We start from the raw sequence: 23648 nt of genomic DNA on the forward strand, positions 1-23648 counted from the left end.
TGAGTTTCTTTATATACACTTTAATTTAGAAAAAAAGGACTGAAAATCTAGCTGGAAGTACTATTTAGCATGAAAATTCATTTTAAAAATACCTATTTCTTCCCAAATTATTAGGCAAACATAAAGCAAATATAAAATAAAAAGTATATATCATGCTATAACTTGCCATGTGCTTCAGCATCACTGCTGCAAATTAAGACCAAAAAAAACACGTTAGCCTCCTTTATTCTTGTTAATGTAGTTTGACACATTAAAAAAAAAAATAAAGATCTACTTATTCATGTGCCAAGTTAAAAACCCTTAGTGACCACATGGCTGAAATACCCACCAGAAAACTTGCAAATTCGCTCCAACACCGCACAGCATCTGCAGAAAAATTCCTACACTGGCACAAAATACACAAGACTTGACATTTCACCCTTCAAAATGGGCTTTATTTTTAACATTTACAGGAACATCACTGACATTAATTTTCCACCTGTTACATATGTCTACACTGTACAGATGAAAGAGGAAAAAAAAAATCTCAATCCTAATCTCTGCTCTGAGACTTCTCTCATAGAGAACAAGGCTCCAATCAGTGATAAGCTCCAGCAGTGCAGAAAAAGTTTGCACAGGTGTCAGAATACCTGCAACAGTGGAAACGACCACAGACCAAAAATGGAAGTTGTCAGGTGAGAGGTACTTTAAAATTTGTCCTTATACGGTCACCTAATAATCACAACCTAATCCATGATTATTAAGGTGTGATTAAGTTAAGTAAAATATATATATATATATATATATATATATATATATATATATATATATATATATATGTGTGTATATTTATAATGCTGATGCCAACATCTGTATTTTGTAGTTTGTTATTTCCCATTTTTGGATTATATAAAAAAAACAAAAAAAACAATCACTTTGTATTTAGATTGGTAAGCTTTTGGTTTTGGGGAATATAATGGAATCAAGGATCATCTTTTTATTTATTTTTTTCTTTACATACATTGATGCGTCAAGGTTACCAGCCTTGTGCCTCTTCATTTCCCATCATCTGTTAACTGTTCCATGTGTCACTGTGAACATTCAGTAGTAGCTGCTGTTGACAAAAACTTACTTCATATAGAGTAAGAGGACAAGGAGTACCCAAAACGTACACTTTCATGAACCCTGTTTCTTTTTCTTAGAAAGGGAGAATAGTTTGTAATATGTTTAAAGTACAATAAATAATAATATTTTGATCACAATTGTTTTGTTATCTTGTGCCTGGATGGAAATATTGCAAGTTACACTTTCATTAAAGGCAGCGAGAGTCAATACCTGCTTCACCTAAATCATAGGATATCCAATGCGCCATGATGGGCAGAGAAAAGGTTTTGTAAACATAAAACATAATTTAGTTTTACTCATCAACACAATGAGTGACAGACTTAAAAACACTGCATATGAAATTCTTCACATCACACACACTTACCTTAAAGAAAACAGTCAGACTTTTCCAGTATTTCACCTCATTGACCCTATGAATGCATGGAGTGCTCCACCAATCAGCTTTACAACAGCAGCCATTGTACAAGTCCCCCTTCATGAATGTATCTGGCATCTACACTGCATTAGCAATGCAGACCATTCTTTACAACTAGAGCAGAGGAGCAAATTTGTATTCTGTAACACAAAACCGATGTCTCCCGACCGACAAATTAGCACTCACTGTGACTTCAAATGGGGAGGAAAATAAAATAAAAAACAAAACCTAAATGTTTCCTGATAGATTCGCTTGGGGATGAAGTAAAAGGTGCAGCATTAGTTATGCAAGTATGCAGTAAAACGTGAGACTTTTACAATGGCTACATCTGTTTCTGCAAAACATACTGTAAAGACACTTACACAGTTTGATGGGAAATTATGCAAACCTGTTCACAAAGAGCAAAGAGTCTGGTTTTGATGCAGCTGCACAGTAGGTTGACATCTATACTGTTGATGTTACTACCAAGACTATGCTACTTAGGTATTTTACACAGAAGCGTACAGGTTGGATGAGGATTTGCACACTGCATTACTTCCTTAATGTGCGTTATGGAAAGCTCCCAACATTTTCAGTGATTAAGAATAGCAAGACTCCTCTTTTCTTAAGGTAAATGAGGTGAGCAAGGTCTTCCCACTAGTTCATTGTGTTTTTGTTGCACATGTTTTGTCAGTCACTGCAACGCAACATGCCCTCCCGCCCATCATCTCTTTCCTCCCTCAACAGGGAGTGATTCCTCATAATGCCTACATTTGCTTCATCATCCACTACCAATGCTCAGCTGTGAGACACAGGGAAGCTACATAGGACTACATGAAGAACACAACACTTCAACTAATGCACAGTGCAAATAGGCTTCTCCCCCTTTCTTCCATCTCTCCAGCCTCCAGAACCAAACAGGCATTGAGGAGAGTAAGAGGGGAAAGGATTAATTCTGGACAGTGCCCCTACTGGCAGGCAGCCGTTCTTCTTTTAGTTTAATTTTTGGTCTTCCTGGAACTTTTCTGCCTTGGGGAGGTGGAGTGACTAAGGAGCAGGAGGGTAGGGGTCTTGGGAGAGGGTTCTACTTGTACAGGCTCATCGTCGGGCTCTGGTACATGCACATATAAGCATCACACAGGAGGCGTCGGGCCTGGCCCTGGATGCTTTTGGGATCAAGGGTGTGCAGCTCCTCTGGGGTCATTTTCAGGTAGGCTTCCACTTCCGGACAGGGAGAAACTTGCGGGATGTTGAAACCATTCTGCCCTCCTGAAAAATCGCAAGTAAGGTCATTAGAGACAGCAGAATGGACACAACAAAGCTAGGTCATGACTGAAATGCCTCTTCAATTTTAATTAAATGCAATCACTATTTGTTGATATAAATTTTACAACAATGTCCTTAAAAAAAAGGTGAAACTATAAAGCTGTTATCAAGTTAGCAGTGGACAGTAGCACAATCTCATAAGAAAGCAACAAAAATGCTACATAGCAGCTTATGCACTAGAGGTTAATTAAATATTTCTTGGCATCTTAACAAACAATTGTTTGCTTGTTTGTATAAATAGTTTTTAAATTATTGTGGATCGTAGTTTTGACATTAAACAAAGAAGAGGTTTTTTGTTTTTTTAAAATGGTAGTAACTTCAGTCAAAATTTACAAAAACAACATCAACAGGCCATCACACGCACCATCGCGGTCGGCCATGCTGTCGAAGAAGAGCCAGGCTGAATCTGCGCTGCCGTACTTGACGAAGGCCACGTAGTGACTGGTTTCGATGCACAGCACGGCGAACAGCTCCATCCTCTGGCGGGGAAAACTGCCCTGACGGCCTGTACTTTCTTGTAGCTCCTTGGGAACGGACAGTTTGCCGTGTCGATGGGCTTTTCTCCTCGGATGGAGGTGAACCTAAATCAGTACAAGCACATGTGTCCCGCGTCATACACCATTTGTTACACTGGCCTTTTAGTGACAAACAAAAGATGTTAAAGATGTTATTAGAAATATTCCACAGTTATTTAAGAAATATATAAAGGAGATTAGAGGAAACAAAAGTCTTCCAGGAATCCTACTGCCATACAAATTATTTGGGAAAAAAAAATACAAAGAGTTTGTTAAACTTAACACTGAACCACTAGGATTTCTTTGGATTTGGCGCCACCAAATGGCTGATTCTGGCATAGACTTTAAAACTTGTTTCTGGTTGAAGTAATGCTGCAACAATGCCTTGAGTTATTTACCTGTGTATTGCACTTTTCACAGAACTGTTTAATCTTGCCAGCAGTGATGTCCCCGTCCTCATAACAGTCTCGGCACTCGTAGAGAGCCAGGCCTCCGCAGATACGACATTCCCTTGGAGCTGGATAAGAAAACACAAACCTTTATCACTGCCGACACACTGTACCAAAGTTAAATTCTTCAAAAAATTGAGAGCAGGCTGGAAAGCAAGAAAAATTGGTTCCTTCATCTCAGCTGAGCTGAAGTGACAACTGAGTGGAAATTCATTACCAAATGCCACATACAGCTTTGAATCACCACTGACCAGCACATTACAGATCTAGACTGGAAATAAATATTAGCTACTCACTGTCTTCAAGAAGATCTGTGATGTCCAGTTCCAAGGAGGGGAAAATTTTGTTGAACATTTTGAAGTCTTTGCCAAAGCGGGGCATCTGGATAATTAGGCAGGAAGGAGCCTAACAGAGAAAAAGAACCCATAGGTGGTCGTCTATAAATGTCCAAGTCATAAAATAGGAACTGAGACTATCGTGCTACAGAGGACGTCTTTCCAACAACAGGAAAGAAAAAGAGGATATTAAATACATAATATACGGTTCAAACTGTGTAATCGTTAATATCTGGAAATATATGTCTTATTTTAAAGGAAAGGTGCAACTTCTGTAGCACATGCTGGAGTAAAATTGAAAAACGTTTCTGGTCAAATAAATTAAACACTCCGAAACATTTATAAATAAGTACATATCAATGTAATATTTCAGTTACAACCTCTTAATTCAAACTCTTTTTTTCTTTGAATGTTAAAAAAAAAGAAAAAAAAAAAAGAGATTAATTAGCATATAAAATGTTTTTAGACTTGCAAAAAAAGTTTTCAAACAGCTGGTTAGAGTCCAGATTTTGGGTACATTTTTGGTATCTGCTCACATTTGGTCAAAGACTCTACCCAATGGGCACCCACCAGACCAGTCAATTCACTTAATATCAAACTTTTGAAAATAATTCAAATAAACCTCTGCAAACTTTAGGTCGCTGTTGATGAAAGACCATTCCAGGAGCTGCTGGATGGTGGGAACTCCGACCTTGTCCTTCTTATCCATGAAGATCTGGTAAAAATAACAGTCTTGGACCTTTTGACCTGCTGACCTAGAAAACAACAGCAAAGTCTTTGTTCAATGATCTTCCTTCCTCAAGGAAAAACTAATTGTGTACAGCTCTTGGAAGCTCTTTAGGAACTGTGCGCTTTTTCCTAAAAATGATACAGCAAAGAGCAATTTTTACTTATATAAGCTGAAAAATACCAGTACCAATATTTGTAACAATTTATAAAAGAAGTAAAAATAGTCTCAGAATTTGTGAAATATGAGCAGGAGGTGAAAGATCAACATAAACAGAAATTTCTAACATGTTTTTAAAATCAGACTGTTTGACATTTAACAGCTCAAAATCTAACATTTGTTTCACTATATCTGCATGTCTCTGATAGACTGTAAAATCAGATTAAAGATTGTCAGTAGCATTCATTCCGAGTTCGGCAACTTGTAATGACACAGCTTAACAACTCATGTACAGCAAAACAACAGTCATAAATGATGACATCCAACTCTTTAGGTCATATAGTCTGCTCATCGGAATTTCAAAGATTTGAAAATAAAACCGCAACATTAGTTTTCAGTCTGTCAGGAAAATTCCCACAGTCCAACCACTTTGCCCATAAAGGTTCCAGTGTCAAGAACTGTGGTATAAATTTACATATTACAGATTTAGACACCTGGTTTAGTGCTGTTGTGACTATATTTCCACTGTCTGGTAATGCACTGATAATCAGGGGGAAGTTCTTTATGGCACATCATAACCCTAACCTTTAATATTATTTTTGTGTGAAAAGTACTGAATTTTTTTATTACCATCCCTAACTAATTCTTTATGAAAAGCAAAGTAATAACATCCATCCATCCATCCATTCGCTTCCGCTTATCCTTTTCAGGGTCGCAGGGGGCGCTGGAGCCTATCCCAGCTGTCATAGGGCGAGAGGCAGGGTACACCCTGGACAGGTCGCCAGTCTGTCGCAGGGCCAACACACAGGGACAGACAACCATTCGCACTCACATTCACTCGCACATTCACACCTAGTGGCAATTTGGATTATCCAATTAACCTATCCCCACAAACTGCATGTTTTTGGACGGTGGGAGGAAGCCGGAGTACCCGGAGGGAACCCACACAAACACGGGGAGAACATGCAAACTCCACACAGAAAGACCCCGGCCTGATGGTGGAATTGAACTCAGGACCTTCTTGCTGTGCGGCAACAGTGCTAACCACCGTGCCACCGTGCTGCCCACAAAGTAATAACATGTTTTAGCAATTAAAGACTGTTTAGATGGAGGGATGGTGCTTTCTGGATGTTTTTTGTTTAAGAAATGTCATTTAAATGACTTTGAGCATAGCATGGTTGTGGGTGCCAGACAGCCTGGTCATAGTATTCCAGAAACTATGGCTCTATTGGGATTTACCCACACAACAACGTCTAGAATTTACAGAGAATTCTTTGAAAAAAAGAAAATATTCAGGGAGAATCAGTTCTCTGGATAAAAATACCTCACTGCCAGGTCTCTCTTGGAACTAAGATTTTTATTCTCAATGAGATTTTTTACCTGGTTAAATAAAGGACTAATCATTTATGTCAGAGGTCAGATTAAACTGCTTCAAGCTAATAGCAAGGACCCAGTAACTCAAATAACCACTTGTTTAAACCAGTGTATGCAGAAGAGCGTACCTTGGTCAGAGCCTAGAGTTCTAGACCACACTAGAGGTAACACTTTTCTCACTAAGAATGGGAAACCAATGCTGCTATCCACAAAGGTTCATCAAAACTGGGTAATAGAATATTGCCTCATCTGATAAGTATTTTTTTTAAGTTTACAAGATTCACATGGATGTCTAGCTGATAAAAAAAATGCATGAACATTGTTGATATCATGTCAAAACAAGTCAACACCTTGGAAGAATTTTTCAAAATGTATATAGTATATTAACCAAGTACTATCAAGGTGTATCTAATGAAGTGGCCAGTGAGCATACATTCTCTCCATGGCTTAATCAGTTTTCTTCTTGGTGTCTGAGACAGTCACTTTTGGAGTAGTAAAATATTTTAATTTTACAAAACCTATCAATTTGGGTAAATAATTTTCTTTTGGTATTTGTTTTTTTAATCTTGAAAAAAAAAGTAAATTACATAAACCTGTATTTCCTTGGAATTTACAGAATTTCACATTTAGTTGTAAGTTACTTGGCCTTTACCTTAGCTTGAGCAACGGATCCACCCTCAGTATGTGATGGAAAAGGATATTGAGGAACTCCTCAGGATCTGCAATGCAAAATTAACTGAAATGAGTTTTGAGGCAATATTTCTGCACAAATGCCACCATAAACTGTTCAAACTATGAGTGTACATATATAGTATATTAATGATTTGGTATGTAAGTGTCTTCTTTTTTATAGCATTTATTTTGAAATTTGTCACCTATAATCTACATCCTTAGCCAGACACAAAAGCAATACTAGTAGAATGGACACTCTTTCGAGGATGCCAATGTTCACATTCTGGACAGAGAGGACAGATGGTTTGAAAGAGGAGTGAAAGAAGCCATCTATGTCCACTGTGAGCGACCATCTTTGAACAGAGGCAGTGGTTTATGACACCAACTGTCTGCCATCTATAATCCAGTTTTCAGTTCCCTCCCCAGACGCCTTAACGCCCACTCACATCCTGGGCCATCTGACCTCGGGAAATCGCATGAAAAGGTGGGGCCAGGTTTCACAATGAGCTCACCCGAAACCCTGGCTGATTGGGACCCACACCCATTTCCACACCTTGGCTCAGGCGATTAGAGGATCATCAGGGGGTCCTTTTGTCCCTCTGTGGGGGTACACTCCCACTAGGTTTAAATCTGGGACTCCCCACCATTTGACCTTAGAACTGAAGAAGCTTCTCGGATGAGAGGTGAAACGTCTTCAAGTAACTTAAAGAAGTCCAGACGCTTTTCTTTACAAGCTCCTTTGACTACTAGTAGAATACTAATAATTGAGACAACTTCCAATATCAATTTCCAAACCCATGATAATGAGCACAAGAAAAAAAAAAAGGCTCATACCTTTTTCTTCAGATGTAAATCCAGAAGCAGCTTCTACTTTCTCCAAGATCCTTCTTAGCTTCATAACTTTAGTGGCACAAACATATCCATGTCTAGAAAACAAAGTGGTCTAAATACTCCAATACAGTTTAGCAAATACAACTACAGTTTAGCTTTTCAGAAGCAGTTTGCTTCACATCTAAATTCAGGTTTTGATGGATGGAATAAAAAAGTATTATTTTATTTAAATGTATGAGCTCTAATTTAAAATTGTTCAGCACTGTTCCAACACAGACTTACAATACTGCAAGAGTTAAATACATGGATCTGAGTATCTTTGAAGACTTACATGCGAAGAGGGTTGACTATCTCTGTACGCAGCAGCTCTTGAGTCTCTCTGTAATATTCTACGTCAGTCTTTGATCGTGGCCTCAGCAGAACCGTGTCCAGTACAGAACTGAAGGAAAACAAACTGCAAAGGACCACCAAAGGAATTAAAATGAATATTGCCTGTTAGCTAATTGCCATACAATGGTTGTCTTTGTTTACTAAAAAAACAGACCCAAAAGTATCACAGTTGGAAATATAACTAGCTTGATGGCCGTTTATCCGCAAACAAGAAGATATTTTCTGATAGTAAGAAGTTCAGATGTTTCATTTAAATTTTAATCTAAACCTGGAACAAAAAGAAAAATAAAACAAAAAAACTGAACAAATAATTCACTAAAAGCTACTGGTCAAACATCAATTTTCTACATTTGTATTAAATCATAGATACCTAGTTGTAAAACTTCATATGATGCACATAACACAATTTGCTCAGTTACATTAGCGTCCATTTTGTTAATTAAGCATCACATGTGAATCTTGAACCTTCTTTACTGTCTAAAGCCCTCAGACTGAATTTAATAATTACAACAATAGTTCAAGCACTATTACAGGAATTTCTACTATTCTGGATTGACTGCTTCACCTAAAATGACTGTTGACAGAAACTGCTATATAACTATCTCCCAGTCAGCTCACAGCTGGAGCTCATCCTGGTCAAAGCTTTAAAATAAAAAATAAAAAATCTATTAAGTTACTGCTTTAAGGCAAGGGCTGACGGGGGCTCTGGCCAGCAATACATACAGCAATACACGAGGCTCTGTGCAGTCAATCGATAATTAAAGTGCACATAGGGCAATAAAACAAATTTCATATACTGTAGATGAAAAAGTATTTACCCTTACACCTAAAGAGTACTGACCAGAAGAGGGTTGAATCCAGGTAGCAGGAGTTGTAGTGACCCTGAATGCCTTTCTTCTTTCCCACCATGACATCCAGGCCATCATTTTCTGTGCGTGGAGGTGTGTTCTCATGTACCACCTCACTCAGGTAACCCCCAAATGCTGTAGAAAATACACATAGTACAAGTGTAAGCACAAATTTTGTGAGACCATTAGTTAAACTAATCATTTTAATTATTGATATACCTCCAAATGACTCACCAATGGAGTTGCAGCGCTCTATGGGGTTGGAGGAATGGTGAAGGGACGGGAAACGGGAATCGGGCCGGCAGCACTTCAGCTTCACAAACAGGGCTTTTTTAGGGGGACAGGTGAAATAACGTGTGCCTTTGAATGTGCCATCAGTGCAACCAGGGCACTCTTCTTCCTGGAATTACAAGGTCATGTGATTAAATTGTTGCAAGGTCCTACAAACATGTACTCTAAAAAAGTAAAATTTTCTTTAACTCCAAATGTCTGGGAACCAAGGACTGCCTGATCGTGTACTTCTTGACAATAATGTGGCTGTTCAGTATCTAATATACTGAATTTCATATACCTAGTCTATATAGAAGTCAGTTAGTATGTGTTAACCATATGCATACTGTCTGTCTACCAATATATTATTTACCAAGTGTTTGTTCAAATTGTTTGCAATGATAGCACCATATATTTACACTATGTGCAAAATAGCAATAATATGACGAGTTGAGCTCAGGCTCACGACAGACAGGAAATGCAATAATAATGGGGGAAGGGTAGGACAAAAACATCAACAAATTCATATACTGCATAATACTGGCAAGACAAGCAGTATCTCTAATTCCTGTCCCTAATTTTACATCTTTGTGTCGTCTCACCAGCTCCAGACCAGCCAGAGGCTCCAGTAGGCCAGGAGGCAGACCCACCCAACGGATGACACCACACAGAGGAGGGTTCTCTTTCACCTCTACCAGAGACCCCACCTCCAAACCTGGTTGTCCTCGAGGAGGTGTTGAAGGCCGTGGTGAGGGAGGAGCAGCAGAAGAAGGGGACTCTGATTGCTCTCCCATCACTGACTGAACAGAGAGTGACAGGGGTCCATGGCTCATGCTGTCAATAGGCCCAGGCTTACGATTGAGACTGAAGGGCAGCGAGTGAAATTTGTTGTCGCTGGACAATGAGCCAGAGGGTGGCGCCCTGGATGGTGGAGAGGACTGGTTGAAGTCAGGGGGTGTGTCAGTAAGTGACTTGGCGGGGTCCTCCCCAACTGCATGAGAGAAAACAAAACCCAAAACTTAGTATGTTTTTTAAAAATATATTCTGTAGGCTGTGTGTAGGGCAGAGACTGTAGAGTCTTTAGGGAGGAAAACTATAAATGCTTGTTTTATTCAATTTTTACCACATGCAGCAGATCAGCAGATGGTTTCAGATGGTGATGAATTACTACATGGTAAACACCATTTTTACAGCATCTTTGGGCATTTTCACACAAGTGACGCCAAAGCTATCACACATCAGTAACACGTGGAAACAGTAGAGATCAACCATTAAGAGTCTTTTCATGACCAGGACTGATTTTTACTGTTATTTACTGATCAAAAACTAAGAAATGTGTAGTAAAAATGCAGTAAATGGCATCTTTTTCTGAAAATGTAGGTTCAGGGAACTTTGAGACACATGAGTGCCAAAGTAGTGCCATCAATTCATTTATTTTGCTGACAATCTGTAAAAAAAAAAAAAAAAGAAAGAAAATAATAGAAGTAATTCTCAAATATTGGACCCACTGATCAAGCTGAAGAAAACATGAAAATGAACAACAAAAGCTGAGATGGACCAGATATTTGTTATTTAAATGAGAAGAAAATACCAAAATAAGAGGCATCTGTGAAAGGGTATACTGTTGAGTAGATACTGGCAAGTAGAAATAATTATCTATGTCTTTTAGATATTATGTAAAAAATAATTGTCCATTGCTGAGCAATATTATATATGGTGTGAAAATGCCCTCAGCTGTGGTATGAGGTTAAGTAATTGGATATCATTCAATCAATTTACTGGCAGAATCAAGTTACAGATTTTCCATATGTCACAGTGAGTCAGCTTTATTTGATAATTTTGAAAAAAAAAATCAAGTTGTGAACAAATATTTCATGAAATGAAGTACACAATGAAATACTGTACCATTAATTCAAACCATGTGTTTGTGAAATGGGACTTTTCAGATGAATTCCCTATGTTCAGGACAGTTCAGTCACTATGTAATATTTGATGCAAGCTGGAGATTCTGGTAAAGCCACCGCAACTTACATTTGCATTTCCACTGCTGTACATATAATGTTTCATGCAAATTCTTGAACAGTGAATGACTTGAATAACTGAAAAGCTGAAAAGTGGAACTTTACACACCAACTTTTTACAGAAGTGGGAAGTTACTGAATTTATGCCCCACTACCCTTTACAATGTTCAATATACACAGCCCTGTTAGAGGACGTTGACATTTGTTTTCTTCTTGAAATTCAATATGGAAAATTGAGTAATATAAAGAGCATAACATAATAGAAAGCCACTTAGTTTTTAGCTATTTTAGTTATAAAAAAATTTAGTTCAGCATTTATTATCTATGGATTTTATTGCTTTTGCCACCTAGGGTGCATGCTACACAACAACCTCAAACAATCTCTAATAATGAGACTTCATAAACCAATCTCACAGTTTCATTGCCCCTCTCTGAATTTTTTACAAATTGTTATCCTTTAAATTGTAACATTTGTTTCTCTGTAATAAACAGACACCATTGCACTGTGGTGACATAGCTTACCCAGAGAGAGAATAAACAACAAATACATGTTTATTCATTGTGTCTCTCTAAATTTTAAATGTACCAGTGATAAAAAAAAAAAAAAGTGCGATATAACCAGTGCTGACTGAATTGTCATGACAGAATGCACCTTCAGGCTTGTGCATCTCCAAATGAACTCTTCCTGTACTGAAAGAACCACAGAAATGTGTAACCTTGTCTGCTGACTTTGAATCAAATGAGAGCACCAGTGCATAAAAGGCCCAAAATATACAGGGTAACCCTGAGGAAGATGAAAATGATTACACATTCACAGGATGAGTAAGCAGTTGTGAAAATGGCACATCAGCTATTTGTGACTGTCCTAATTTCAAACAGCATGTGAAATTACCTGAACTAAATGCATTACTGAAATAACACAGAAGGTTTTCAAATATTATTTTGCCATGACACGGCAACATCACAAACAGCTATAGACAGCAAATTCTGCTTATGATTAGTCCAAATTTGCCATGATATTTAGGCACATTATCACCTTTTCCTGCATGTCTTTTAATCTTATTTATATTTTCTTTTACTTTGTAATTCTGTCACTGGATCCAAGGACAATAAATATTCTTAAAGAATTTATTCACAACTGCTAGTGATGATTGGTGATGAAACGAGCAGTGGAAGAAGAACAAAAACAATCAACTTGTTTTCCTACACCATGAGTAACACATAAACAAGACAACAAGCTGACAAAAATTAGCCAAGCCTGACTCCACAAACCTAACCTTTTACTAATGCTTTTGCTGGCAAATGTGCTGAACCACCATCAGTAGCAAAAAACAAAAATATCAGAAAGGTAAGGAGTCATTTGCAGCACAAAGCATCAATAAAAGCCTTTAGAAACACCAAATAGCTCATGCAGGTAGAATACCACAAAGAAACACTGAAATTGTGAATAGGGACAAGACTACTGGAAAAGTCCTTACAGCAAGCTACTGCAGCAAACTACTTGATGGTATTGCTCTGTATAAATACTGTTTACTTAAATCTGGTTGCAATTACTTTTTGTTACCAGAACCTGGGGTGGGGGGGGACCTCACAGAGTTATCCTTCTTTTGCAAAATCAATCACATAACCTTTTTTTGGCCCCAAAATTTATGACTCAGAACTCAAAGACACTTGAACAAATCCACTCTGGAACTGTTTTCCCTTCGTTTACATTTTTAGTCTTTCTTGGATAGCTGCAGATAACCAGGACAGAGCAGGGAAATTACATGCAGCACAGGCTCTGGCCAGCAATACATTGGAGCAAATTGAGGCAACTGTTGTTTTGATTAGGCACTGTATGAATAAAATGCAATTGAATTAAATCAATAAATCAAATGAGTATCCAGTGCTCAAGGCTTATGGTACCTCGAGGTACTCATTTAGCAGCTTTGAAACGTCGTTCATCAAATTCTACAACATTCTCTTTATATTACCCATACTTCATGGCATACATTTGGTGGACCTGTTTATTTATGGCAACTCACAGTACCAGAGTGCGAATGTCTTTTACTATAGAGGGAATGTGGGAATGGAAACCCTTATTTTGCCACTGTAAATGTATTAAAGCTCTGCAGTACCTCAGATTAATATGTAGTTTGTAAACAGTAGCTTGCCTTTAAGATGGTGACATCCCATGAGTACTTTTTTTTTCCTTTTTACCTTCATCAATGTACCATGTGCTTTTGGATTTGGGCTGGGCTGGGGGATCAAGAGAGCTGCCATTTAAAGTATAGTAAAACTCAGACTTGCTTCTACTGCCACACTGATGACCTAATCCTGTAAATACAGCAAGTACATGAAAAGAGAAAGTACAGAAAGATAAGCATAATGTGCACGTGTGCACACTGTACCAGTGTATGTGCTTTAACTTCTCTCACCATGTTTCGACACTGAACAAAGGAAACAGGCATCTACAACTCTAAGGAAAAGATCAATCATGAACGGCAACAAAAAGTTGAAGAGCAGGGTGAGAGGCACTGCATTCACATCAAGTCAACTTAAGCAATCTGTATTATTTACTTCCCGCCAAAACAAATGTATCATCCCTGATTTTACTCATCTAAAAATATTACAAGCTTCAACAAGAATTATCTGCAACAAATAAAAGACAGCCATAACTGGCTTATATAGTGTATGAAACGTGGAAGTGTGTAGGACAAAGAGGAGATTTGTAACTTTTTATATTTTTGGCTTTACAACCTGGCAAATTTGATGGAATGCCCCTTTAAAATAAAACCACTGTGATATTTCCATAGAATAAAAGTAAAACCTCATCCATTGGCTTGTGAACTCCTGTTTAAGATGAGCATTGTTAGGATTTTGAAACCAGATGTCATGAGCAATGACATCTGGTCTATCTAAGATCTTTTCTGACATATTTACACTATGGATGTTCCTCAAAAAGACTTTGTGTCTAAAAGACTAAAATCCTTCAACATTTAAGACTGAGACTTTCTTTGCATCAAAATACTGTAGAGCAGCTCTGGTAAACACACCTGTCATCTGTTTACTTTCTTCCTTACTCATTTAAAGTATTCATTTACAGACAGAGCAAGTCCTACAAAGACTGTGGTCAAAAAGCTGTTAAGACCACAGTCACCAAGAACAGCATTTATAACACACCAAACCATAATGGATTGAAATCTTGAAACACCTTCAAGGTCCTAATGCTCAAGAGGGCATATCTACATGCCTGTATGGCTTTCTAAATGTGATCTAAATGATTCAGAAGAAAGTGCCATGGTCAGATGAAACCAAAATTGAGCCCTTTTTGATTGGAGGAATAGTAAGACCCACAGAACAACATCCCCACAGTCAAGCGCAGGGTTAGAAACATTATATTTTGGGACTGTTTTGACAGAACAGTGAGTACAGGAAAACTTCACAGTATTGAGGGGCCATGTTTTGTAAAATCTAGGACGAGAATCTCCTTCCCAAAAAAGAACACCGAAGATGGGTTGTTGATGGGTCTTCTAGAATGACAATCACCAAATCATACTGTATTCTATTCTTCTAAAGAAGAACCACATTAAAGTCATTGAGTTGTCTAGTCAGTTTCCAGGCCTTAGTCCAATAGAAAAACTGTGGAGGACGCTGAAGCTTTGAGTTGCCAAGCAGCACCCTAGAAACCTAAGGTATTTAGAGAGTTTCTGTAAAGAGGAGTGAGCCAAAATCCCTCCTAAGATGTGTACAAACCTAGTGGCCAACTACACTAAACAACTTACTGCTGTCCTTGCCAGAAATGGTTTCTCTATCTAGTATGGTCATGTTTGCTTGGCAATCAATTAAATACTAAAATGAAACCCCCAAACAATTTGAGACTGTTCAATTCTTTGTAAGTAAGGAAACTTAAAAATTCAGCATGGGATGAAATAATTATTTCCACCACTGTTTCCCTAATTTCTTTATTGTGTTACTACAGTTAAGCTCAGGGTTTCAACTACTTTAAACATTAATTTTAAGGCAGCATTTTCAATTCTTATGAGCGTTATTGACCACTAATATGGTCATCTCAGGCAAAAAGTGCTGGCTACGAGCAAGTCACTCCCACCTGTTGTTCAAAACTTCTCTTTGGAAAAGACAGCCAGTCAAAAGAACGACAGATTAAAGGGAGGAGAAGCTAAAAGCATTTTTTCAGTGGATGAACAGAAGAGTTGCATCATGACTCAGATAAGATTTTAAAAAAGGATTACTTCAAATTTTAGACCAGACAGCTACTCTAAGAGAGTCCAAGAATAAAAATACAAAGCTGGAAATAACCATAAGTCCTCTTTAAGATTTATCAGCACATCAAGCTGTGGTTATGCATGTAGGTAGCTGTGCATCATAACTTAGTGCACTACCTTTGCTCTTTGGTTTGCTTTGGCTAGAGGACGACTTGTCACTGGCCGGGCCTCTGGGGGCAAAACTGTGCTTTTGGAGCCTTTGGTCCTGCATGGAATATTCTGTGAATTCCAAAAATACATCCATATTAGAGGAAATTCACATTAATGACCAATGCAATTTGTTAACTGCATAAACAGTTAACTAGAGCATCTAACTGCTGCTTAAGGCATTCTAATTAACTGCAAGTTATCTTGCCCCTCACTTGTCCCGCAAGCTGTAAGTTATAAAGTAACATCTTCACTGTCAAGTATCAAAACACGAGGAATTGGGAACCAATAAATAACACGTTTGGTTTAGGGAGACAATTTAAAGTAGTTCTACTTTGAGATAACACATCTCCATGGTCAGATACTGCTAAATGAATAGTTTTAAAGAAAGGTGGCAAATTTGCCAATTCTTCAATGTCAATTAGTCTTGAATAGTCACCTGACTATTCAAACTTGAATACAACTTTGAACAGTCAGACAGCAGCACAGATAAGCAAATCAATATTCCACTGTGGGGAACAAAGAGCCAGAGTATCTCACTTGACTTTCAAAAACAAGTGAGCCATCAACACAAAAGGCTCTCTGTTCCCGCTGCAAGCAAAACACAAACTCAGAATGCTAGGAAGCAGCTTAGTGCTGGTCCAAGTGAGGCACAGCTGAATGTTATCAGGAAAAGAAATGCTAATGCTAGATAGTACAAACACAGTAAAAACCAGGAACAAATACTATATAACTCACCTGGCATTACGTCACAGATGGGGACAAGTCGAGTGTGTTCCAAACTGGCAAAATTACACAGCAGCTTTCCATCAAACACACCATCCCAGTCCCCGATAGGATTGTCCTGAAAGAGTTGGAGACATGACAACCTTGTAACCCTCTTAGATGCTCCTCAGCACTGGAACACTGATTAAAGTGGTGCCACACGTGGTACTTTTCCTCGTATTTTTTTGATGTTCAACAAGGTCTGCTGTATCCCACTCTATCTAAAGATTTTGTTTAAACTCGATCCTCTGTGTTATGATAAACCATAAACCATGCTCATCTCATCTTTTTCCACATTAACCATATCTTCCACCTTAGCTCCTCTTCCAACTGAAAGCTCCACTGTCTCTGCAAGTGCAACCACGGTATTCTTCTTCTTCTCTAGTTTGGAATCCAGTAATATGCTTCAGAGGGATAGCTTAAGATAAGCTTGAAGCCAGTGCCACTAGCTAGAGAAGGCAGGGCGAGGCTGGACGCAGAGTGAGGCAGAGCAGTGGGCTCTCCTCAGCTGCCTGCTGGCCCTTTGCCATGCTGTTGGGTCATACAGCACTAAGTCTTTACCTCACTCCCCGCGTGACTGTCTTGCCTTTGTGTGGGAGGCTCAGATGCACCGAGTGGGCTGCTGCTGCTGCAGCTGCTGGTGGTGCTGATAACGATCAGCAGTCAAACGCCTTAGTTATGTATTTCAATCTCTCTATCACTACAATACCACTCCCGCCTGACAACAGTAGTCATAGATACCAGCTACTACAATCCAAGGCAACAAGACGCGTTCCTACACAGTAACTGTCAGAGAAAAGAAAATAATAAACACAGGCAAGTTGTACAGCAAACATGAGGCATTAACTGTGATAATTACATGGAATTGCATGCAAATTCCACATGAAATTGTTTATGGATAAAAATGATGACAAATGGTAGAACATTAAAACATTTAAAAAACATAAAGCATGAAAACTGTAGCAGAGTAGGACTTTTTTTTCCTTTTCTTTTTTTTATATTTTCGCACCAAGTCCTAAAGTAAGAATTCCATCATGAGAGAGGATGTCTAAACTGGTCATTTTATCTGAGCCAGCAGTTTAAATCACTGAGTTTTACAGACTTTACAGAGACTTTACCCATAGTCTGCATCAAAATAGCAATACTGACACATTTCTTTATAATAGTTGACTGAATGTGGAAAAAAAAAAAACAATGAGACACTTGAAACTGCACTGATTTTTCTTAAGACAAATTTGGAGGTATTTTAATTGGTTATTATTCAGTGGTTTACTGCAACATCCACTTGAGACTGAATTGAAATGCGTTTGACATAGCTGGCAGATGTAGTGCAACCACAGATAATAGATGGTCTGAATGTCAGCAAACACAAATGAACTGTATTCAAAGGAAATACACTACATTTTGAAATCATCATTTTCTTTCTTTTTCTAAACCTCAAAGACAAAAACAAAATTATATTTTTTTTTTGTAGAAAAGGTTGTACAATAGCACATACGCATACTATACAACACATATTATTAGGCACTAAGGCATCTCAACTTACTATTACCTGACTGATAACAGTGGGCTTTCAGATTTAGCGTTATTATTTACTTCTTAAAAGAAAAAGAGAATGTTTTTCTGTATGATCTTAAAATATTATGTTGAATGTTTAGCATTTTCCCCAGACTGGAAGGTGAACAAACTGATCCTTTATTCTAACCAGCAGTTCAGAGCATTAAAATGTTTTATTGCCTGTTTCTGCATCTGTCCAGGTGTACATTTGTGAATAGATTAACCCATTTAAAGGGAACCATTCTTACCATGTCAACTCCTACATAGTACCCCAAGCTCTCATTGCCGGGTAGCAGGTCACAAAAAATGATGGTGCCTCTCTCTGGTCCCTCCCTGGTCTGCACCAGGACCCTTGAGTTGATCTCCAGTGGAGGAAAGTCTTGATCCTCTTCCACCAGACCGATATTGTCTACCTCCAGCTCACCCAAAGGTTCGTCATCATCATCCTCCCACAGTTCAAGCTTGTCCAAGGCTACAAACACACCACATTCATCCTCACAGCGGAAAAGCTGGCGGCCCTGGTAGGTGCCTTCCGTGAAGCCTTGACCCCGACCTTCCTCCTGGGATGGGAAAATAGAGGAAAGACAATGAGTCAAATTTAGAGAGCAAGTCAAAACAGGAGCAACAGAGATGAGCAACTTATTCTTCTAATTAGGAGGCCAGTTTGCAAAACTGCTTTCTCAGCGTTCTTGAATAAAGGTGAGTCAACATCCTAGAGCTGTGAAAGCATCTGATCGATTACTGCAGCAGGAATATGACTTGACTTACTGTGATGATAAATGCAAACATTTCTAGTACAGACACTGGATGATATAGGATATTGTGCATCTTTATCCACAGGCAGGTTCTTTGGATAGAAAAACTGCTGAATCACCATTACTGCTGGCAAAGCGAACATACTGAACTCTATGTAGTTAGGAGTATAAATCAGAATTTTATTATAAGCTTATATGCTAACTGAGGCAGCTATACTGAGGCGCAGTTTGAATGCTTTAGCTCCATCAGCCCACTCAAGAAGACAACAGCTGGACTCTGAAGAATACAAACAACATTGTACTGCAATAGACAAGCCTTTGTACTGTATTTAATTATTGTACTGCATGTACAGTCCAGAATGAATAGCCTAGTTCAAAAACTCAGATTTTGTGATGAGATTAAAAGGAACAGAATTAAAATGTTGACCTTATCTTCTTACAATCGAACCAGTTTAAACACTGCATCTCTGTTTTAGCCTTGTGTAAACGGTAAACAGTTATAGCCACAGTTATAGTACTAGCTAATAACTTCACATCTGTTAAATAAAACCTAAAATATCTGAAAATAAAACAAGCAATATACATTATTTAATCCCACATTTTTACTCAAAGCCATTAGATGCATGATTCACAAGATTGAAGCTTTACAGTTTGTTTTTTCAGTGTTACATTTACACAAACTGTCATTATCACACTGCTTTTTAAACCAAGTGAATTGAAACAGAAGTTGTCAATGTGTGGCATCATCGCTGTAAAAGCAATACAAATGTGAATATTTTGCTTTTCATTCAGCTTCTGCAGCACTGCTGTGTACCCTCAACAGTCATCAATACAGTTTAAAAAGTCTTCAAAAAAGCTTTTTTATTGTTAGCTATGCTATTTTTGTTATACATTATTTCCAAAAATAGCAACAGTTCAAGAATTCAACAGTGCTTTTGTGTAAGGAGAAGATCTGGGGATCTTTTTCCCTCACAGTACGTAGGTAAGTCTACTGGGATAAAATACCATATAAATGACACTTACATACTGACAACCTACATTCTTATCTATACTCAGTTTGTAACACAACTAAAATAAATTCTTGAGCACTTTCACTAATCAGTGCCGTGAGATGTAAGCGGAAATAGTGGTACTTCTGTAACTTACTAAGTAAGTTATTGTGAAGAATAAGTGTTTTATTTGCTGGAATCATTTGCAACAGTTTCCAGTTAACCATCATGTCAAAAAAAAGTTGCATGAGTCAAGCAAAAATCACCTGGTTTCAAACAGCACTCAAGAAACAGTTCCTGTTTATTTGTTATTCCTATTTAGTTTTCAGTTGTTTACACAGACATAATAACTGGTTTTCAAGTTTTTTTAAGGTCGTGCTAAAAGTAATACATTGGTTTTAGTGATTATTTTACTTTTGCAAGCATTTGTCTCCTATTAATTAGATACATGAATGTAGCTGAAATAAAATCTTTTTAAAGCCTGAAAAGTTCTCATTTAAATTGTTACTTTTTTTTTTAATTTAAACAATTTTGCCAGTCCTTTAAATTTTCTTTAAACTATAGTGGTCATCTCATTTTTCATGAACAGATCAAAAATCAAATTAAGAATCTACATGGATACCATATTTTTGCAAAAATGAGAATAAAACTGAAAGAGATCTCACCAGAAGTTCCACTCCAAACCAGATTCCAGAAAGAGCTCTATCAGGAAGCAGTGAGCCTTTGAAGCGGACCACACCAGGCAGAGGTTCATCCCCTGAGCGCAGCTGGACACGCACCTTGGAACCACAGTCAATATCACGGACACGCTCTAGCCGTGACTTGTTGCAGAGTAGCGCATACCGTTCCTCACAGTTAGTAATAGGGAAGAGCAATTCAGCCAGCTTCTCATCTAGCTCCAAGACGTCCCGCTCATCCAGGCTCAAAACCACGTTGGTTTGGTCCAGAATACGGAGACTTTTCTTCCCCTTGCATGGGGGCAGCGTTCTTCCTAGGCTGTTGCGCTCCTGACAGGCCTGGCCAAGACTGCCACGGGGAATCCTCAGGGTCTTCTGGGGAGGCTTCTCCACTGTACACTCCTTCACAACCATGTAGAACCGCCAGTCCTCCCTGAAGCCCCCACTGGGCTTCTCCTGGCTCCACAGGGCAGAGCTCATGTCTGCATGCTAGGCAGAAGCTCCAATGTCAAGGCAACCTTGACCTGTGGTCTAAGAAAAAATGAGAAAAATGAGGAAAAAACCCCCACAAAACCCCCGCCCAGAACACTTAAGGTTTGACCTAAGAGAGTAAGTGTGTCCTAAGTGAAAGTGACAAGCTTACATTTCTGCAATGTAAATTAATGTGGTTAGACAGCTGCGGTTATGTGCTTTGATACCACAATAAGTTAAGCATTAATATAATTCATAACATTAACAATATTTCTAATCTAGAAATATTCCAAAACACAAATCAGAACTCAACTAACAAGCACAACTGCTCATTCTGTCTAAAAGTACACTTGAGCAAAAAACAAACAAACAAAAAACACACATTGGAACAGTTTCATTAATTAGATGCAAATAGATGTGTGATGAGCCATACTGAAATTAACCACGGCAAAACTCTGGCAAAACGGTCTTAACTGCACTGAGAGTTCAGAAAATCTGTGATCCAGTTCGCTTGTTTTGGTTTCTTCTGAGAGATTGATGTGCTCTTGTGTATTCTCCCTCATCTACATTCAGTAGACCAGTGATTTATATTTAAAAATCAGCACTTTGTGTAACATTACTCACTACTACTTATTTCAATTTTCTAAAAATAGAGAGTGAGCAGACAGTTGACTTATTCTGACACTCTGGGTAAGACAGATACTAGTCGTGTGGATTTCCCCTGATCACACCTCAGACATGATTTTTCAACCACCTGACAGAGACAAGAGCACACAATACTTCTACATCCGTCAATCGTTTCAAGCATGACAGCAGCTGCTGAACTGCGACATTTGTTTTTAAGAGCCTGAGTAACGTTAGACCATTTTTACAAGATTTTGTAAGGCTAACGCCATACATGGCTAAAACCCAACACAGATTGAAAATGAAAGTAATTTCAAACTGACACGCGCTGACCTGCTGTGACATTGAGTTAGCGGGGTCTTTCAGATGACACCTACAAAGCGATATTATGACTTGCTTTAATCATCATTTTCCTTTGACAACATCAGCAGCGTGTCGCCGGGCAGAAGCTGTCAGTCAAAGGCCCTTTAAGAGAGGAAAGTGGCTAGCGTACAGTGAGCTAAAATGCACCAGACAGTCATTTACGTCCAGTGCCAACAACACGGACACCTTACCTTTGATATGCGTGAATTCGGTTAGTGGCTACAAATGGCTGTCATTTCGAAGTCCATTCCAGTTAGACAAATGCTTCTGAAAACAGGTTAGACTGCTCCCGTAATAACCTCTGATTAGCTAAATGGACAGCTAATGCTACTATCCTAACCAGCTAAGTATCACGCTAAAGTTAGCCTAGCGAGCCGGTCAACAGCAAGAAGGCTGGCAGAAGACTGCCACCTTCCTAAGTGTACTAAAAACATTTAAATACACCTATTCTCCACGAGAAATGTGTGAAATAATACAGTGTATCGCTATATCTATGAGATATATTATTTACAGGAGACGACCACACTAAACTTAACGTATGACGTCCTCGTGTTCGCTGACAGACATTGGTTAGTCGTTTCTTTCTAAAACGCTGATTCGCTGTTTGCTTTGTCAATAACCAAGTCCCGCTTTCTGGGGTTTTCCCACGGACGGCAGAAAGTGTAGTTAGGTTGGAGTGAGGCTTCCAAGGCAGATGATGCTCATCAGCTGCAGGCAGTTGAGAAATATTTATTTAAATAGAAGCAATTTTACACTATAATTATGAAATTAAAAAATGGGTATAAAATTAAATATGGCCTAGGAGTAAGAAGATTGACATTATTAATAGTAACATGTACTTAAGTATAAAATTGCTGGAGATCTGTCTGTGAAGGTTCTCAGTCTCAAGTATTGGAGATCATTTGTAATTTTCTCAGTATAACCAAACGGGTTAATTATATGTTCTAAATTTTCTTCTTCTAAAAAGTGTCAAAGTTTTGCAAGACAATACAGCCTCCCCATTGTGGTACTGTGAGATTTCTTCTTCTTCTTTGGGCTGCTCCCTTTAGGGGTTCTCTTCTCACAGTGGATCATCTGGCTCCATCTTACCTTATCCCTTGCATCTTGCTCTGTCACATCAACTCTTTGCATGTCCTCCTTCTATACATCCATGAATCTTCTCCTTAGTCTTCTTTTTTTACTCCTGCTTGATAGCTCCATCTTTGACATCCTTTGCACATGTTCATTATCTAAACTGGTCAACCATGTGCTATCCCTCTGATCTACTAATTTCTAATCTTGTCCATTCTGTTCTCCCCCAATGAAAATCTTAACATCTTCAGCTCTGCCCTCTGCCTTTTTGTCATTGCCACCATCTCCAAACCATACATAATAGCAGGTCTCACTATCACTTCGTAAATCATCCCTTTCATTCTTGCTACTATTGTTCACACAAACTCTCACCTCAACCCACTCGAGCCTGCATACACTTTTTTCTCCATTTCTCTTGTGCACTGTGCATTTCTTTGAATGGTGGACCCCAGATATTTAAACTTATCTACCTTCACTATCTCTGCTCCTAGCATCTTCATATTTAGAAGTTGTCTAATTCGTCTCTCTCTCATTCACACACAAATTCTG

At 38.4% G+C, this 23648-nt stretch overlaps 1 protein-coding gene across 4 annotated transcripts; it reads right to left on the reverse strand.

The window, feature by feature from the left end:
- Positions 1-412: 412 nt before the first annotated feature.
- On the reverse strand, positions 413-22574 carry cyld (cylindromatosis (turban tumor syndrome)). 4 transcript variants are annotated; one of them, XM_085157519.1, is made up of 18 exons: positions 22220-22574; positions 21999-22130; positions 20559-21101; positions 18398-18709; positions 16566-16671; positions 15798-15899; positions 13615-13731; positions 9997-10385; positions 9359-9524; positions 9118-9259; positions 8218-8340; positions 7890-7981; positions 7036-7102; positions 4746-4878; positions 4085-4193; positions 3738-3856; positions 3189-3405; positions 413-2767 (listed from the first exon to the last, which is right to left on the reverse strand). In XM_085157519.1, exons 3-18 carry the CDS (start codon positions 21048-21050, stop codon positions 2583-2585), a joined length of 2871 nt encoding a protein of 956 aa, XP_085013645.1. In that variant the 5' UTR covers positions 21051-21101; positions 21999-22130; positions 22220-22574; the 3' UTR covers positions 413-2582. The 4 variants fall into 4 exon arrangements, with proteins under 4 accessions (XP_085013645.1, XP_085013640.1, XP_085013651.1 ...); XM_085157514.1 differs by lacking the exon at positions 21999-22130; XM_085157525.1 differs by lacking the exons at positions 13615-13731; positions 21999-22130 and having other exon boundaries at positions 22220-22573.
- Positions 22575-23648: the final 1074 nt, after the last annotated feature.

The sequence above is a fragment of the Neolamprologus multifasciatus genome, chromosome 1 (genome assembly GCF_963576455.1).
Source record: "Neolamprologus multifasciatus chromosome 1, fNeoMul1.2, whole genome shotgun sequence".
NCBI lineage: Eukaryota > Metazoa > Chordata > Actinopteri > Cichliformes > Cichlidae > Neolamprologus > Neolamprologus multifasciatus.